Source organism: Phaenicophaeus curvirostris, chromosome 21 (assembly GCF_032191515.1).
Source record: "Phaenicophaeus curvirostris isolate KB17595 chromosome 21, BPBGC_Pcur_1.0, whole genome shotgun sequence".
Taxonomy (NCBI): Eukaryota; Metazoa; Chordata; class Aves; order Cuculiformes; family Cuculidae; genus Phaenicophaeus; species Phaenicophaeus curvirostris.
The window spans coordinates 1598433-1617923 of NC_091412.1; the positions used below are offsets into that span (position 1 = coordinate 1598433).

The window sequence follows — 19491 nt, forward strand, 5'->3', positions numbered from 1 at the left end:
CCCCTCCCGGCCCCGCTCCCCGCTTTTAGCCGCCCGGGCCGGGGTGCGGCTCGTCCCGCCCTGCCGGGGCGGGGTGACCCCGGGTTCGGCCCCGTTCTGCTCCCCCTCCAGCCCCCTCAGCCCTTCCCACCCCCCTCCTGCCTCCAGCCCACCGGGATTAGGGGGTCGCGGAGAGCAGGTGCTCAGGATGCTGCGAGGAGGAGGGCTTGGAGAGATGCTCTCACGCTGGTTGGGAGTGAAGTTAGCGCTGTTGCTTTAGGCAAGTGATCCCGCAATACCAAAGGGTCTTCTCTGTGGTTTCACTGATAGATCAGCTCCTTTTCTGCAAATATCCTCGTACACAACAGTCGCATCGCTCTGTGTCGTGGGTATGAATGGACTTGGCACAATGGCTGGATCGTTGTTGCTCCGTCTCCACTGCCACCCCAGCAAACACACAAGAATAAAACAGATAGGAGATAACGTGCTCTTTCCCATTTCTGTGCGGACCAAACTTTCCATCCCACTTGTACGGACGCTGCAGCTCCAGCTTTGGAGCCTCCTTGCCGTCACCAAGTGCCTGGGGTCACTCATCCCAAGAGGCTCCCGTGTGCCTCAGGTGGAGGCTGTGGGTGTGAGGTTGCGCTCTGTAGCCTTGGCAAATAGCTCGTATCTTAAACTCATCAAACCCTAAATATCATGGATGTAAAGAACTGATTTATAAGAAAATACGGGAGAGCTTTGGGAGCAGCAGCACCAGTTTCTCAGACACGGGGCACTTTTCCGCAGCCGCTCCATAGGGAGCAGAGTGTTGCTGCTTTACCCGAATCTGCTACTACAGTAGAATATTTTTCCACCTGCATGGTCTAAACCTTTCACAGAGATCAGGAAACATACTCCAGCTTTCACATGCTCATTTTGTTGGTTTTTTTTCCCTTCCCTTTTTTCCTTTCCTTCTGCTCTTCTTTCATTTTCAGCTTATCTCCTTTTCCTTTTCACACTGGGACATTTACACTCGGAACCAATGCTTGATTTTGTGGTCATGCTCCTTCCTACTCCGAAATCCCTAATTTTTATCACTTTTCTTGTCTTGTTCACCCTTTAGTAGTGTCCTTGTCCTTACTTTTGGCTTTGACAGGAGATTGCTGATGTGTTGGGAAAACAGCAAGCCCTGAACTTAAACCCAGAGAGAATCTATGTCAATAAGAACTTACTAACCTATGTCTGATGTTACATGTGGCGAGGACGTGTGCTCCCACATGAGATCTGTCAGCAGAATCACTGTGTGTTTAGCAAACTTCACAGGGATTAGTTTGCTTGTAGTATGCTGCCTAAATCCTGTCCCAGTTCTTATCTAGGAGATAATTAATTCTCTTTTTCCTTATTTTTAGATAAGACAGGCAATAACCATCCTTTCTCTATAATAAGCAATGTAAAATAGTATTTTTATAATAAAACTGGAAGTTAAACTGTAAATCAAAGCAGAATTTAATAATGTAAAAATGAACAATGAAGAAATAGGATTTCTTAGAGCTGCTTGGAGCTGGAGAGCTGAATTTTTTTTGAGGAAAAAACAATTCCATTGCAAAATAGGTTTTCCAATGCACACTGAAATGTATTCTCATCACTAACTTCTCTATTTGTTCTAGTTTGGATATCTCTCCTCTTCCCATCATCTTCCTTCAGTACGTTATTTGCTTTGTGTATAAGAAAGATCAAACCTCCAAATCCCCATCCCACAGTTAAACACCAAAGAAGATCTGAGGGAAAAGGCTTCTACTCATTTTCCCTTCTGGCGCAGCAAATGACACATCGTTCATACATTAATATTTCCAGCTACACCCTCTTCCAAGCTGACATACAATGAGGTGGTACTACAGAGTAAATTGCCCATTTTTCAGATAGAGGGGTTTAGTTAAAATATTTCAACGTCCTCAAAGATTTGAACTTTATTTTTACTCACTTTTGTAATCAGTCGCAGCCTTACTACTTCTTTTAGAGAGCATTTTTTGGAGGAGAGCGACACTTGGGGTAGGCAGCTCTGAAGAAGTGCTTGAGTGGTTTCTAGAAATACACTTTTCCTAACGGGACTTGTTTTCATAACTGAAAGAAAAGAAAAAGGATGTCATGAACTGCTACAGTGCACCTTCTTTAAACGCATGCGATTTTAACCATCATTTTGGTTTAGAAAAAGTAAAAAACAAGCTCTATGGGCTGAAAGTGCTGGTGAAACGCACCGTCAGCTCGACCGGCACGAAGCGGTGCTGACATTTTTTTGTTAAAAAGAAAACTTTGTTTAACGAATTTTGAATGTAAAAGAAAAAAAAAGACACTATAGGGTGATCAGCGAAATGCTGAATACAGTAAACATCTTTCATGACAAAGAATACAAATACCCTGCAGATCTGCTTTCAGTAGCAATTTACAGGCCCCCTGCTTTCAATAGTTAATACCGAGGCCCCTCTCTCCCCAAGCCATAGTGGTAACAATCACAAGCCAATGCTTAAAATGTTGACATGCTAAGCACATTTAGAAAAACCTATGTCTGCATTCCCTATGGATGGTGTAGCATAACTGTCTACCACCTAAAGCGCAGCAATTCAAACCAACGTGAACTGAGCCGATTGCCCCATCTCCGATGAAAAGTCGTCTGGGAGAGCAATGGGTTCTCCCTTAGAGAGTCTGCTTCTCCCTTGCATGATGTCACTGAACCTGTAGCTCGTCCATGTGTGTCCACTCTAACAGAGTAAATCATAGAATCACAGAATCATAGAACAACCAGGTTGGAAGAGACCCACCAGATCATCGAGTCCAACCATTCCTATCAAACACTAAACCATGTCCCTTAGCACCTCGTCCACCCGTGCCTTAAGCACCTCCAGGGAAGGTGACTCAACCCCCTCCCTGGGCAGCCTCTGCCAGTGCCCAAGGACCCTTTCTGTGAAGAATTTTTTCCTAATGTCCAGCCTAAATCTTCCCTGGTGGAGCTTGAGGCCATTTCCCCTCGTCCTGTCCCCTGTCACTTGGGAGAAGAGCCCAGCTCCCTCCTCTCCACAACCTCCTTTCAGGGAGTTGTAGAGAGCAATGAGGTCTCCCCTCAGCCTCCTCTTCTCCAGGCTAAACACCCCCAGCTCTCTCGGCCGCTCCTCATAAGACTTGTTCTCCAGCCCCCTCACCAGCTTTGTTGCTCTTTTCAAATGCCTCCATTGGGAAATACTTAGGAAGAATAACTCTGTTAGAAAAAAAAAATTGAAAGCCATTGAGAGAGGCGTTTGTATTATGCTCATTCATCCCAGCTGCTGGGATCAGGACTGTAAAACAAGCTGCCCAGGGCAGCGGTGGAGTCTCCGTCCCTGGAGGGGTTCAAAAAACATATAGACGTGGTATTTCAGGACACAGTTTAGCAGGCGTGGTGGGGTCGGGCTGATGGTTGGACTGGATGAGCTTAGAAGGCTTTTCCAACCTCAGTGATCGGCAAAGGTATGGAATGAAACTTCCGGAGCAACAGTGAAAATAAAGATGACAAATTGGTGCTGGGAGAGAGAGATGAAGATGAGAAGCAAAGGAGAAATAAAATTAATATGCTGAAGGTTCCGAACCCTTTTCTAAAGAGAGCAATGAGGGGCAGGCAAGGATTAGTACATTTCTGGAACAAAACTTGGAAATGTGTTAGTCTGGAAATACCATATTCTCAAATGAAGACTGACATCCTCTGTCTTCTTTTCTTCCCTTTAGCATTGGTGGGAGCTGCTCTGCAGGCAGGTTCCTGTGCAGAGTTTGAAACATGGCAGAGAAATCACAGAGCATTTGCTGTGCCTGTTTTGGCCAACTTACAAGGTCAGTTAATCCTGGCATGAAAAAGGACACCATCCATTGCATCCTGTCCACTGAGTCAGACCGACAGCTTTCACTCTGCACTTTGAAGACCTTTCTCCTGGCTCTTTTTCCTTCGGATTCCACGACAAATGATTCTGGAGTATAAATTAATTCCTACCTGCACTACAGTCTGTATGTGATGGGCTTGACATGTCCACTATAACTTTTCTAGGGTTGAAAAGGGCTGAGAAAGCTTCGCAGCTTTAAAAAGCTTTTAATCTTTGCCCAGATCATGTTGATCCATGGTTCCTGGAGAGCTGGGAGGTGCTTGTTGCCCGCTGTCCTGGCACTGAAGACTTCCTGAAACGCTGCGGTTTGTTCCCGTTATTCAGAACTGGTTGAGGATTTGCAACACCCCAAGGAGAAGCAAAATCCCCAAAGTAGGGGTGGAATTTCTTCTGCCTTGATTCTGGAGAGAAAAGCAGCTGGTGGATTTTGTGCTGGTTTTGTAAGGCAGAGGTTGTGAGCACAAGTCTAGCCCATTCCTTTCAGTTTTTTGGATTCCTCTTACAGCCCTGCCGCAAACACACGAATGTGTGTGTATTGGACTCCTTGGCGTTGGTTTTGCATCTAAATTTTTGCCTGAGAGATAATGGCAAAATTAAGTAATTAATATTTCCCTGTCTCTCAGTTGCCGGTCCAAACATTTTTCCTTACTGTAACCAATAGTATTTTCAGCCTTTTGCACTCAATGACATTTCTTCATGTTTTCTGAGGATGAAAAGGGCTCTTGGATAATTCAATAGTGCATAGATGAAATGGGAAAGAATTACAGTGATGGCAGGGAAAGACGTGATGCTGATGAACTTTGCAAGATGTGCATACAAGTACTTTAAAAACCGATTCTGTTCACACAGGACTAGAGATTGGATTTGGAGGAACCTTTAAAAATATTGTTTTCCCCTTGTCACACTTAACAGCACAGGAAGGACACGGAGCTGTTGGAGCGAGGCCAGAGGAGGCCACGGAGATGATCTGAGGGCTGGAGAACCTCCTGTACGAGGCCAGGCTGAGAGAGTTGGGGTTGTTCAGCCTGGAGAAGAGAAGGCTGTGGGGAGACCTTCGAGCAGCTTCCAGGGCTGAAAGGGGCTCCAGGAAAGCTGGGGAGGGGTTCTGGATCAGGGAGGGCAGGGATAGAATAGAATCATGAAATGGTTTGGGTTGGAAGGGACCTCAAAGGTCATGCAGTCCCACCCCTGTCACAGGCAGGGACACCTCCCACTGGATCAGGGGCTCCAAGCCCCATCCAACCTGGCCTTGAACCCCTCCAGGGATGGGGCAGCCGCAGATTCTCTTGTCCACTTGGGCCAGGGCCTCCCCACCCTCATGGGGAAGAAATTCCTCCTTATGCCTACTCTAAATCTGCCCCTCTTCAGTTTATACCCATTGCCCCTCACCCTATCACTCCAAGCCTTTGTAAACACTCCCTCCCCAGCTTTCCTCGAGCCTCTTCAGGTACTGGAAGCTGCTCTAAGGTTTCCTTGGAGCCTTCTCTTCTCCAGGCTGAACAACCCCAACTCTCCCAGCCTGGCCTCGTACAGGAGGTTCTCCAGCCCTCAGATCATCTCCGTGGCCTCCTCTGGCCTTGCTCCAACAGCTCCATGTCCTCCCTGTGCTGAGGGCTCCAGAACTGGCCGCAGGGCTCCAGGTGGGTCTCACTGAGGGGAGCAGAGGGGCAGAATCCCCTCCCTGCTTTGTCGTGGACACAGTGAGGGGAACGGTTCTGAGCTGGAAGGGGCGAGATTGAGATGAGATTTTAAGGAGAAATATTTTGCTGTGAGGGCGGGGAGGCCCTGGCCCAGGCTGCTTGTAACGGGAATCATTCTGTCATTCTACGAGCAGTGCTGAACTATCGAAACCTGAGCGACATATAGAAAATTTGAGAGTATCGATGGTGTTTATAGTCCTTCGTGGCTACGATTCTGCTAGCCGCCACAAGTTTTTCACGCCGGCATTGGTGGTTCAGTGGTAGAATTCTCGCCTGCCACGCGGGAGGCCCGGGTTCGATTCCCGGCCAATGCAACGGAAGTTTCTTTTGTTTTTTTTTATTTCCATTCCCATCTCTCCTTCCTCTTCCGTTTCCGTCCCGGCTGCGACGCCTCCGCCAGCCCAGCGCCGGCCTCCCCGCGCTCTCCGGGCTGTGGCGGCCCCGGGGCGACCACATGGAGGTGTAAGGAGCGGGGGGACTGGATCCCAGGGGTTGTCTGTGTGTCTGTCTGCGTGTCTGTCTGGCTGCAGTCCTCAGCACAGGGAGGACATGGAGCTGTTGGAGCGAGGCCAGAGGAGGCCACGGGGATGATCCGAGGGCTGGAGAACCTCCTGTACGAGGCCAGGGTGGGAGAGTTGGGATTGTTCAGCCTGGAGAAGAGAAGGCTGTGGGGAGACCTTAGAGCAGCTTCCAGAGCTGAAAGGGGCTCCAGGAAAGCTGGGAAGGCTCTGGATCAGGGAGGGCAGGGAGAGGATTGGGGGGAACATATTCAGCTGCAAGAGGAGAGATTAAGATGAGATTTTAGGAAGAAATTCTTCGCTGTGGGGAGGCCCTGGCCCAGGCTGCCCAGAGCAGTGGTGGCTGCCCCATCCCTGGAGGTGTTCAGGGCCAGGTTGGATGGAGCTTGGAGCCCCTGATGCAGTGGGAGGTGTCCCTGCCCATGGCAGGGGTGGATCTGGATGGGCTTAGAGGTCCTTTCCAACCCAAACCATTCCATGTTTCCATATCCATATGGTCCTGCCAGCCCGCAATGTGTCCCTGTCTTGCAGTGTGTCTCTGTCTGGACCTGCCTGGTGGGCTGGGGCCTCTCGCAGCCCTGAAACCAGCCGTGTGTTCATGGGAAACCGAGGGGGTTTTTGTTTGCTTTATAAATCTTGCTGATGCTTCTGTTTGGGCAAAAGGCTTAGAATCCCACTCTCTATCTCCATCGCCCCTGCCGTTCTCTTGGTCCCTTTGCCTTGTGAGTGATGAGATGTGGATCCTCTGCCACAGCTTCTGGGAGAGAGATACTCCTGTGAACATCAGAGTGTGATTTGTAGGAGATGAATATGCTGGAGAAGGAGAAAAACAATGAATGTGCACCAGCAATTGCAAGAGGCCAATCAGAATTTTGGCTGGATGCTGGTCCATGGACGGCTACTGCCGTCCCAGGCAGTAAGGTTTGCTGCCTTCCTGCGCCAACAGTGGTGTGTGTTTCTCTTGTTAGCATCACCTGGGCACAAACCAATAGGATTTGACTATTTTGAAGGTTAGAAACAAATTCTCATGAGTTCGTAGAATCATAGAATAGTTTGGGTTGGAAGGGACCTCAAAGCCCATCCAGATACACCCCTGCCCTGGGCAGGGACACCTCCCACTGGATCAGGGGCTCCAAGCCCCATCCAACCTGGCCTTGAACCCCTCCAGGGATGGGGCAGCCACCCCTGCTCTGGGCAACCTGGGCCAGGGCCTCTGCAATTTCATCGTGAAGAAATTCCTCCTCGTGCCTAGTCTAAATCTGCCCCTCTCCAGTTTATACCTATTGCCCCTCATCCTATCACTACAAGCCTTTGTGAACAGCCCCTTCCCAGCTTTCTTGTAGCCCCCAAGTTCTGTGGCCTCAAGTTGCACTGGGGAGGAATTAGATTGGCTTTTAGGAATAATTTCTTTACTGACAGGGTGGTGAAGCCCTGGCAGAGGCTGCCCAGGGCAGTGGGGAAGTCTCCATCCCTGATGGGCTTCAAAAACCATGCAGACGTGGCTCTTTGGGACATGGTTTAGCAGGCACAGTGGGGTTGGGCTGATGGTTGGGTTGGATGATCTTAGAGATCTTTTCCAACCTCTGATTCTGTGGCACCTGTTACATTGTGTGGTTGTATTTCATGCCTGTGGCCCTGATTTCTAGTGGATGGGGATACAGGGGATGTGAATCCCGTGGGATGTATGTCAGCATCCGCCACAGCCAGCTGAGCTCTGGACATTCCTGGCATCCATGGATGCTTCATTATCATTAAATCTAATATACTATTATATATAATCATTAAATCTTCTGTATGTAAATTTAAAAGCAGATAGCAAACAGGACACACCTTTGGATGCAGGTTTGTATGACATAAGGCTTGTGAATGGCAGCCGGCAGGGAAATGGGCTGTTCTTGCTGCTGTATCCTGAAACCTGCTGTGAAACACAAACACAGGCTCAAAGTTGCTGTGGTGTGTGAGGAGGGATAGCATTTACCCTGCTGAGAAAGATGTTTTTGATACCTTTACAAATAAGTGTGATGCTGCTTATACATCCACTTGTCGTTTATTAGCTTGAGCAGCCCAACTTGTTTTCCTCTCTTAGTACCTGTTGGAAGGTGCATCAGAGGTGGAAGCCCTGGGGGCTGAAGTCCTGAGCTGTGGGTGGATGTCCCTGGCATTGGAATGGAACAATTTAGTCCAGTTTGCACTTGAATTGCTGTTGGAATTTAATCTTCCTAATCCTGTACCTCCCACCTTCATAGAGCTCTGCAACTGGGAAAACCTCTCTGCTCTTACCATGTCAGAGAAAAAAAAACCCACTCTAAAGCACTTTGTGGTTTAAACATGCAACATATTTTAAACAGATGTAAAAGCATGAAGGATAGTGATATTTTTAGAGGTGCGGTGCTCTATGCCAAGATATTTTTTGATACATGCAGAAGACCTCAATATTATTTTGCTTTGGACTAAAATGTAGGCAAATATTACCAACCTGAAGAGTCTGAGAAGTCTTTGTACATTGGTGTTAACATGACCTTTTTTTTTTTTCCTTTCTGCTTAAGACTTAAATGTCTTAAAAATTAAGTATGGGCAGTGGGATTGGAACTTGATGGACTTTGAGGTTCCTTCCTCAAATCATTCTATGATTCTATGATTCAAAGTCATTATTTATAATTTCTTGTTCTCTGAATGTGGAATTGGTAGTTGAATCACGAGACTCGGGGCTGAAGAAAATCATGCTTCTACTTAACAAGTTTACAATCATTTTTGAAACTGCTCTTTTTAATCAGTTCATAAGTTGGGTACTTCAGCCCATCTAAAATTATGGAAGATTTGAGAGCGACTCATTTGCTATGTGCTGTTTAAAAGAATGGTTTTTTGAATGCTGCAGTGTTTTTTAATTAAAAAAAAGCATTGTCTTAAGTAATGTCGCTTGAGATGGATTTTGCACTCGTTTACGTATTAATGTATTGACTCTATATGGCCCTTTCACATATTTAGCAGAGTAATTCCCTATACAATTCTCCCATAGCATTATTATTTCTGGCACAGAATGTCTCTGATCCATAGGGATTTCTGCAGTGGGAGCCTGAATGCAAACATTCTGAAGGATTGCATTTACCCAACACCAGCAGCTATATGGTTTGTGAAACATGAATGAAAACTAATGCGAGCGTGAGCTCACTTGCTGAAGTTTCACTCGACTCAGCGGAATGGAAGTTGAAGTTCATCTCAGCGTATTTTAGAAGGTCCTTTTCATTTAACAACAATGATAGAACCTGTGGAAGTTTGTGGACGCATTGAACGTGACAGTTCTATTCAAACAGTTGACGGTGCTTGACAATACATTGTACCTTTGTTTTCTTTTTTTTCGCTGCCCAGACCTGAGAAAAGCCTTTTTTTCCTTTTGTATGGAACCTTTCTGTTGTTGGGGCTGCTGACTGCTCAGCAGAATGTGATGTTTGGGAAATATAGGATGCTCTGTGTCAGTTTTTCTCTCCTTTTTTTAATTTAGAAGTATAGAAAGACTATATAAAATATTTTTAATAATACATAATAATTAAAATTATAATTATATAAAAGAATACCCGGTAGCAATAGAGGCGTGATTAATCTAACTATGCCCTTGATTCCAAGAGAGTGCATTCCCTCTGCCAGTGGTGAATAATGATCCGTGCTTAATTGGGACAGAATTAGTGAGGGAGTGTTTGGCTGGTGGAAAATGGGAAACTCTTAAGCCTTGCTCTGCTAATACAGGAGAAGCCACATGAAGATTCAAATAATAAATGAAGTGGAAAACATAGAATCATGGAATCACAGGATGGTTTTTTGTAGGGAAGAAGCAAGGGGATTTGGTTTTAGTTTGTAAAATTGGGTGAGTGAATTGTGTAGCTGAGGAAAAATATTATACTGTTGAGTGTGTTATGACTTCAGAGGCAAACTGTGCAAAATATACTGTATATTTATGTAATAATTCTTCAAGTAGTATTTTCCAGAGGTGGCAACAGCTTGGGAATGGTACAATCACCAAAACAGATCTCCTGAGGACTGTTCTTTAAGAAACTGGCTGTGTAAAAAGTGTCTGTTGTTGTAGAATCTGTGTAACTTGGCAAAGAAAAAATTGAGATGGTTTCATTTGGAACAGAAATTAATTGTTCTCATCTTTTCCTTTTAGGAAAGATGCAAATGCCGCATTGCTGAGTAACTTTGAGGTAAGTTTTATCTGTGTCCTGATTTTAAAGCAGCAGATCAAAGCTGCAGTTGATCACTTGTATGCTTGTTTGGAAGCTGAAAATCACAGGTGGCAGCCAGCAGCACCAGTGTGGGATTTCTGCCCATTCCACTTGATTTGTCATGAAGAAAAAAGCTTTTTAAAGAAAATCTGGTTTTCTAGAATATTAGTCGTTTTCATTTGTAAGGGGACCTGTATTATTATTTGGTTGGTCCCAAATCTGTAAAACCAGATATAAATCTACATTTCAGATGAGACGGATGAGGAGCGGATCTTTAGAGTGTTGGTAACTTTGACTTCAGCCTTGTTGTGTTTACACTGTTGCTAAGTAGTTTGTTTGCTGAATCCTCTTGTGTGTGGTGGTTTCTTAGTTAGGATTTGATTCTCTGCATCTTTAAATGTGTATTTGGGCAAGTGCATTGGATTTGCTGGTGCTTTGGTTGATGTGTGGTGCGTCAGATCCCGTATCAGGAGTGGTGACACCTCTAACTGTGCAGAGGAGGCTTCAGAGGTGATATGAGGGCTGGAGGACCTCCCATACAGGCTGAGAGAGTTGGGGTTGTTCAGCCTGGAGAAGAGAAAGCTGCGAGGAGATCTTACAGCGACCTTCCAGTACCTGAAGGGGCTACAAGAAAGCTGGAGAGGGAGTGTTTGCAAAGGCTGATGGTGACAGGACAAGGGGCAGTGGGTATAAACTGGAGAGGAGCAGAGTTAGACTAGACATAAGGAGGAATTTCTTCACCATGATGAGGCCCTGGCCCAGGCTGCCCAGGGCAGTGGTTGCTGCCCTATCCCTGGAGGGGTTCAAGGCCAGGTTGGATGGGGCTTGGAGCCCCTGATCCAGTGGGAGGTGTCCCTGCCCATGGCAGCAAGTTGGAACTGGATGGGCTTTGGTGTCCCTTCCAACCCAAACCATTCTATTATTCTATGATTCTAACTGGTCAGCAGTGCTGTAGAATCACAGAACCATTAAAGTTGGAAAAGATCTCTAAGATCATCAAGTCTGACTAGCCACACACTACCAATACGTCTTTTTTTATTTTTTTCATTTTCTCTTGTGTCAAGCCACTAAACCACCGAGTATGTGATGCGCTGGTTGCTGCGGCCACTTTAATATTGCAAATAAAAATTCTTGTAGAAAAATGCAAGCATTTTTCCCAGATGGCTCCTGCTAGAATCAATGTTTCATAGCTAACTTGAACCTTGAGATGTGCAGTATCATCCAAGAACCTGTAACTCCTTAATGCATAGTTATATTAAAGCCAGTGCTACTGGAAATGCAATCCTACTTTCTGGAGAGAAGGACTAATTTTTTCAAAAGATCGGTGTTTCCAGAGCAGGTTTGGTTCCAGTAAGGGTGCAACAGTTTGCTGCTTCGAGCTGTGTTACTCAGGAGAAACACTCAGGGTTGAGACAGTCTTAGAAGCTATTGATATAAATTTAGGTGAGATCTGAGGCAGAAATGTTTTGCTGTGAGGGTGGGGAGGCCCTGGCCCAGGCTGCCCAGAGCAGTGGTGGCTGCCCCATCCCTGGAGGGGTTCAAGGCCAGGTTGGATGGGGCTTGGAGCCCCTGATCCAGTGGGAGGTGTCCCTGCTCATGGCAGGGGGTGGGACTGGATGGGCTTTCAGGTCCCTTCCAACCCAAACCATTCCATGATTACATGATACCTTGGTCTGGCGTCATGGGGTAGCCTCTGTGCCCTGTCACAACAAACAAGAAATAGTGGCATACAAATAGCAAATAAAAAAAAAGCCCTATTTTTTAGTGTAGATATATTCTGAATAATTTTCCTCTCTCCTGGGTAAAGATGATTTTTTCATAAGGTAGAAACAAATGCAGTGTGGTTGTTCGTTTAACTTCAGCCGAGTAATGGAAAGATTTCGGTGCTTTGTTTTGGAACGTAATGTTTTTGACTGGTTTTAATAACCCAGGGGCTTTGTTTATATTGTTTTACTGCTGAAGCTTGCAAGCTGCACAGCTGTTTCATCCTATTATGAAATAAATCTTGAAGTATATTACCGTGAGCTGCATCTGGCTGTGTACAGCAGAGCAACCAGCTGGTGGCTATCAGAAGAGCTTGAGCGAGGTGCTTGGGAAGAGCTGTTTTGCCTAAGAAATAGTTGTTTCTGTGTCAGGCAAAGTGAAATGTCTCTTTGTTAGAAACATGTACTGTTGCAGTACGGAAAACAGCAAGTGTTTCAGAGATTTATTGTAAATGCATCTCTGCCTCCTTCTGCATTTGCTGGGATATTTGTTGGAATCTTGTTACTACTGCCTGCTGGGGTTCAGGTGGTGGTGTCATTCACATTATGTGAAATCTCGAGGTCTCCTAAAGGTGTGGTCCAGACTAGGGAGAATCGCAGGTTGCATTCTTCACACTCTGCAGTCAGAACTTTCTTCAGCTGCGTGTTTTAGTTGGTGAATCACAGAATCATGGAATGGTTTGGGTTGGAAGGCACATCAAATCCATCTAGTTCCACCCCTGCCATGGGCAGGGACACCTCCCACTGGATCAGAGGCTCCAAGCCCCATCCAACCTGGCCTTGAACCCCTCCAGGGATGGGGCATCAGAGGTGGAAGCCCTGGGGGGCTTCCCCCACCCTCACACAAAACATTTCTCCCTAAGATCTCATCTCAGTCTCCCCTCTTGCAGCTTAAAACTGTTCTCCTTGTCCTGTCCCTGCACTCCCATGTGTGTAGAAGAGCAGAAGGAAGTGGTAAACAATATATGGGATGAGTGGTTCTTTCTCATTTCCCTTTCACAGTAGTTGTCATGAGTGCAGCGTGTCCATCCTCTGCAGGCAGGATTTGCAGTGTCTGCAGCTGTCGGCTTTTGGGGCATGGCTTTTCACTGCTTTTCAGAGTCCCAGTTCCCCAAAACCTGCCCATCTCTCTCCGTTTGCTCCTCTTTTCAGTTGCTTTGTCTGGCATAGCTTATGTTCTCTTTATCAAGGAGATATTTTGCAGAGAAAGTGATGTTTGAAAGGAGCCTTCATGACTAACATGGTGTGTGTTCCATGCCTACGTTTCTTCTGTGAGTTGGCAGTTGTTGTTCTGTGTTTTGTTGTCACTGGTTACATTTTCTTCAGATACTTATTAGATGAACATTCATAGCTTCAGCTTTGACTTTCAGGTCAGGATTGGCAAGCGTTCCTTTTAATGGAAGGTGTGCTGTAGAGTCATTGCAGGATTTGTAGCTGGCAATGTTCTTATTGTCTAGAAGTGTTTATATATCTGTTTTGATGGATGTGTCAGTCTGTGATACTGGTGGAACTGGATCTTGAATGAAACTAGTTCAAAATTAAGGGGTAATCAGTAAGAAGTGGTTTGTTGCTTTGCTGTGGTGGTTGGCTCTGGATGTACCGTAAAGCCCGAAGCGAAACAGCTGAATAGATTTCAACCTAATTGTGGTGCTGGCTCAACGATTTGCTGCATGTCTGGCTATAATGAGTAAAGGTGTTGAGGTGTTGCAACAGATTTGACAAAGCACACTTGTGAAAATCAAACTGTTTTCCTTGCCTTCAGATGTCTTCTCTGCATCTCACTCCTGCATTAATATTCCCTGTATTGTAAATGTGAAGACAATTTATTACATTCTTTTCGAGAATGTCTGCTTGTTTTACATTGCTGTGATGAAACAGGGAGCTAATTTAATCTTTGTGGCTTAACAGACCATAACACCGTACCAGTGACTGTAGCATTTGCTATTAGGAATAACTCCACTGGAATTTACAATCGGATCGCTAATCTCAGGAGCACCTGTAGGTCAAGCCTTTATTGAGTTGGTTCGTGGCAGTGCGACAGCTGTAGTTTGCTTTATTTTACAGATAATGTAAAAGTGCATCTCTATAAAAGAAGATATATGTCCATTTAAATATTATAGGTGCATCTGTTGCAAAAAATCCATCAAAGCCATAAACTTGTGTGACATTTGGCTTTGAGCATCGCTTAGGTTTCAATGGGAGCTCTGTGCCAGGAGAGCAGTGCATGACCCAACCCTATTCAAAATGCGAGAGACGATAAACAAGTAGGACAGATTCATCCTGGCAGCTTCTCCTTTGGGGTTCTTATTTAACGAGTGCTGAAAACCTGTTTAAAACAGGCACATTTTTTTGAAAACAAAGCAATTTTAACGCTTCTTCATCGTTCTGCTGCCAAACCATTTTCCATTTTCAGTTGCTGGTTCAAAGCAGCCGTGCTTTCTGTTGCTGTTTGGCTGATAGGACTTTGTGTTCTTCATTCAGGTTTTACTGTTGTGATATTTTGAGGTAGAACTCTCTCAAATGATCTAAACCACTTGTTTCTCCCCCCAGGTATTCCAGTTGCTCACTGATCTTAAGCAGCAGCGCAAAGAGAGTGGAAAAAACAAGCAGAGCTCTGGTCAGCAGAACCTGAACACAATCATGTATGAAGTGAGTAGCACTGTGAAATTCCTTTCCAAATTACCCCAAGCTGCAGTAACTCATGTTCACATCTTTACGGCTGTGTATTAATAGTTTTGTAACAAATTTTCCCTATTAAAAAAACTCCATAAGACATTTTGCTGCTGTCCTGTGGTTGGTTTATTCAGGTTGTAGGCTGACTGCACTGTCAGGGCAGAGACAGGCGGCTGTTCTTTTCAAAATCCATCACAAAAAGAATAAAGACCTCCCTGTCTTTTTAACTGTTTAGTTTTGTGCATTTTTTAATTCCAAATATTCTGTCCTTTTAAGACTCAGGGCAGAACTTGCTATCATTTGATGAGTTGATGATACCACGTAATTGTGATTTCAAAGCTGAGGTACAGGGCACATATGGTAGTCTCTTATTAACAGAATTAAACTAAGAATTTAAACTAAGAAATGGCTGTAAACTGGAGAGGGGCAGATTTAGAGTAGACATAAGGAGGAATTTTTTCATGATGAGGGTGGGGAGGCCCTGGCCCAGGTTGCCCAGAGCAGTGGTGGCTGCCCCATGCCTGGAGGGGTTCAAGGCCAGGTTGGATGGGGCTTGGAGCCCCTGATCCAGTGGGAGGTGTCCCTGCCCATGGCAGGGGGTGGGACTGGATGGGCTTTAAGGTCCCTTCCAACCCAAACCATTCCATGATTCTATGATTTCCAACTAAAACAGATTTTTTTTGTTGTCCAAAGAATAACAAAATCCCATGTACAAACAGCAACATTGGTTTGATGCCAATTTGATAGTAAATGTTTGATCTGTTGGTGGGAAGTCCTTTTAAAATTATGTAATACAAATATTAACATTTGAAATCTCTTAAATTAGCAGCTTTATAATGGGTTTGCAGTGTGACCTATTGTGTCTCTGTCCAAACCGCGTGAGTAGCACCACGCTTGGCAGCAAGCTGAGAGCGGTTTGCGTTGCTTGCATGAGTAATTTCATTGAGCAGCGGAACTACTCATGTGAGGAAGATTTGACCTAGGGTTTGTTTTTGTTTTAGTTCTGGCTTTGTTTGAAAAGGTATAGAGTTGTAATTCCTAAGCCTCGGATTCAACAAAATAGGGGCTTACAAAAAATCTGATTTAAACCTTCCTGGAGACTCGCGGTCTCTTCCTGTGCCTCTCTGAAACGGCTGAGAACGATCCTGTAAGTCTGATTTGTCAGAATGCACCTTCAAGCTTTAATTGCTACGTGTTAAATATCCATAGGATGCTCAGTTTTGTGCATGGAGGGAAGCTGGTATCAGCGCTAGGTGGATTTTCTCTATATTTGACTGAAAGAAAACCAGAAGCTGATCTTATGGCATTGTCTTTGTGAGCTCTGTGCTAACTTGTGTCCGTCAGTACTGACACTGGAGCTGTGTCTTGCTGTGCATCTCACATCTTAATTGATTGGAAAATGCAAAAGAAAGACGGAAGTAGAAAAGAAATTTTTATTGTATTATTTTATTAAAATATGTTTTATTAAAATATGTTTTATTAAATAATTTTATTACATGAAAAGGTGAGGATTTTATTTCTGTCACTACTGGTAAATAGCAACTTCATTTTTTCTGAAAAGGTCAGACAAGGCTTGCAGAGAGGCAGGTTATCTCACACCTTACGCTTTCAGTTACATTTCTGTAGTCTGATGAAAGTAGTTATTAAGAATACTCATGATTTATATTTCGTCAACTCTCTCTCTATTAAGTAGGACGAATTATCCTGTGTCATTTCTAAATGACAACAGATTTTAATAGAAGTACCCTTGAAATACATTTGCATATTTTCTCATTGCCATGCTGATTTTGTAGCTCATTTTTTTCCTAGTATTTTCTGCTCTGTGAATACTGGTTCGGCTTCTCTGGCTTTGCTTTTTCAAATATAAATATTCATGTTAAAGATTTTCGGAGAAAAATATCAGACAGCATTTTATGGGGTTTTATTATAAGTAGAGATAAACTGTGCATGTGGTGTCCTACCACATCGTGTCTGTTTGCAGTCCAGTTAGCGCATCGTGAGTTCGTTGAATTGGTACCTTTAAGCTTTATGTGTAGCTATGCAGTGTGCACAGGTGAAGATTTTCTTCCTTAACTCAAAACAAGCATTGACAATGCTTTAAAATCCTTCAGTTGCTGATGCGCACAGTGCAGACAACACAAGGATTTCCTTGACTTTTCCATTTTCTTTCCAGTACCTGGAGGGGCTACAAGAAAGCTGGGGAGGGACTGTTTGCAAAGGCTTGGAGTGATAGGATGAGGGGCAATGGCTATAAACTGGAGAGGGGCAGAGGCTATAAACTGGAGAGGGGCAGAGTTAGACTAGACATAAGGAGGAATTTCTTCACTATGAGGGTGGGGAGGCTCTGGCCCAGGTTGTCCAGAGCTGTGGTGGCTGCCCCATCCCTGGAGGGGTTCAAGGCCAGGTTGGATGAGGCTTGGAGCCCCTGATCCAGTGACAGGTGTCCGTGCCCATGGCAGGGGTGAACTGGATGATCTTTAAGATCCCTTCCAACTCAAACTATTCTGTGGTTCTGTGATTGATGCTCCTTACTTTTCCGTTAGCACTTATTATTTCCAGCTTTTCATTTTCGGGTCTAATCCAAGCAATAATCAACATTCAGGAGGATTCTAAGTTACTTCCAGTGAAAAGCCAGATGTGAGCTGGAATGTTTGGGGTTTTTTTTATCAAGAATTGTGTTTTTAGTCTGGTCTAGTTACATTATGTATTATGTGTCTGCTAGGTGCCAAGTTGTTTTAGATACAGCAAGCAGATGTAACATCTGCTGCTAAAGATCATGGAATCATAGGTTTGGGTTGGAAGTGTCCACAAAGCCCATCCAGTTCCACCCCTGCCATGGGCAGGGACACCTCCCACTGGATCAGGGGCTCCAAGCCCCATCCAACCTCGCCTTGAACCCCTCCAGGGATGGGGCAGCCACCACTGCTCTGGGAAACGGTAAGAAAGCGTTGCCAAATACGCATATAAAGGGTGAAAACACCCGTAGATTGGAAAGCTTAATGAGTGAGTTCTCGGTTGGCAGCGAGGTTACCCCCAGCACTGAGCACATGAAGATTGTAAGGATGAATAAGAACCAACTTCTCTGAAGCCATACAAAACAACAAAAAAATAGAACACCACAAAAAGACCCTCCAAACCTCATATCTTTATAAACTAGCTTTAAATCTGTACCTGTCTGTTGGTTTTAAATAGATAAGTGAATCAGTGATCCTGTTTAGCTCAGCTGTGTGTCTTGATCACTGTCATAGTACCACCTGAGATGATTTAAAGCCAAGAGGGCAAACGTCTTTCACAAATAGCAGGTGGCTTTTTTAGTAGCCAGGACTGAAGCTTGCTCCTTTCTGTACTCCTCAACACACGACTTCAGGCTTTGAACAGATTAGCCAAGTGGCCACCCAGAGCCACAGAGGGGTGGTCAGAGCTGTAATTCTTCCCTAGCTGTAATGAGCTGCCTGGGTCATGTCCATCCAAAATGAATTCACTGGGGCTTTCTGGGTAAGTGCTAATGTATTTCTTATTTCATAAAGCTGTAGTTATATAGTGCCTGTTTCTTAATTCGTCAGCAAATGTCAGTATAGAATCATAAAACGTCCTGAGTTGGATGGGACCCACACGGATCCTTGAGTCCAACTCCTGTCCCTGCACAGACACCCCAACATTCACACCGTGGGGCTGAGGGCCTTGGCCAAACACTTCTGGAATATTGTCAGCCTTGGTGCCGTGACTGCTTCCCTGGGAGCTGTTCCAGGGCTCCACCACCCTCTTGGGGAAGAACCTTCTCCTCATGTCCAACCTAACCCTCCCCTGGCACAGCTCCCTGCCATTCTTTCTTACCAAAGACAGAAAAACGTGAGTGAGCTGTGTCATCTATGGCAGCACTTTGCATTGGTAAAAAAAACCCAAAAAACAACCAAGGATAAAGGCAACCCCTAAACCTGCATGGACTTCACCAGTTTTTTTGGAGTGATACTGAGGAGACTTTTCCAAATGGGCTTGCTTCCAACACACCTGGTAAAGCAAATAGTGATGGGAAATAACTTATACTTTCTTCTTATTCCTTGCAGACCCTGAAGTATGTCTCAAAAACACCCTGTAGGTACCAGAGTCCTGAGACGGTGAGAGATTTCCTCGTAGCGATGAAAGGCCACAAGCTAACCAAGTAAGTAGAGATATGCCTTGTAATAAAGGTATAAAGTTATGGCAGTGCTGAAAAACTGATCCCCAGGTACACAGTGTGATAATGTCTGGTTTTTATTAACCTATTTTAAGTGGTTTCTGCTATTATTTAACTACTCATCCAAGCATCTCTTCCTTCACTTATTAATGCCCGCATGGATGAGTATTTCCTGACATGGGTCTGTGTTTACCAGTGCATTTTTCACACAGATTCTTGTCAGTATGTTGTTTTTTTAGCGTTGTTTCACATGGTCTAAGCACAAAGTAGAGTTCATAAAATGTTTTCTGAGGAAGAAGTTGTTAAGTTGTGAATGGATTTTGAAACCATTATGAGAACTGCAAAACACCAACCCAAGCGCAGTTTATAATTGGTCTTATTTTTAAGAAGTTCCTTAAGGAAAAATGCATTCATTCCTAAGGAGTGAAAAAAGTGGCTGTGTTGTGGAGAGGTAATAAGTAAATAAAATTCTAATCTAGATGTATGGGAAAGAGTGTTATTCTAAAGTTAAGTTTTATGTGAACCTGTGAGCCTGAACTGCTACAGATCATCTGAAAGGGGCTCCAGGGGCCCCAGGAAAGCT

At 44.7% G+C, this 19491-nt stretch overlaps 1 protein-coding gene and 1 non-coding gene across 5 annotated transcripts in view; both read left to right on the forward strand.

The window, feature by feature from the left end:
* The first annotated feature begins 5806 nt into the window (after positions 1-5806).
* On the forward strand, positions 5807-5877 carry TRNAG-GCC (transfer RNA glycine (anticodon GCC)). Its single transcript has one exon. It is a non-coding gene; the product is annotated as a tRNA-Gly (tRNA).
* Positions 5878-5944: 67 nt separating this feature from the next.
* CRCP (CGRP receptor component) overlaps positions 5945-19491 on the forward strand; it is a 47325-nt gene continuing 33778 nt past the window's right edge. For all 4 annotated transcript variants that reach the window (XM_069874013.1, XM_069874012.1, XM_069874014.1 and 1 more), the window contains exons 1-4: positions 5945-6025; positions 10241-10277; positions 14612-14710; positions 18799-18893. In XM_069874013.1, coding sequence (XP_069730114.1) covers positions 6018-6025; positions 10241-10277; positions 14612-14710; positions 18799-18893 — 239 coding nt within the window. In that variant the 5' untranslated portion in view covers positions 5945-6017. The remainder of the gene's footprint in view (positions 6026-10240; positions 10278-14611; positions 14711-18798; positions 18894-19491) is intronic.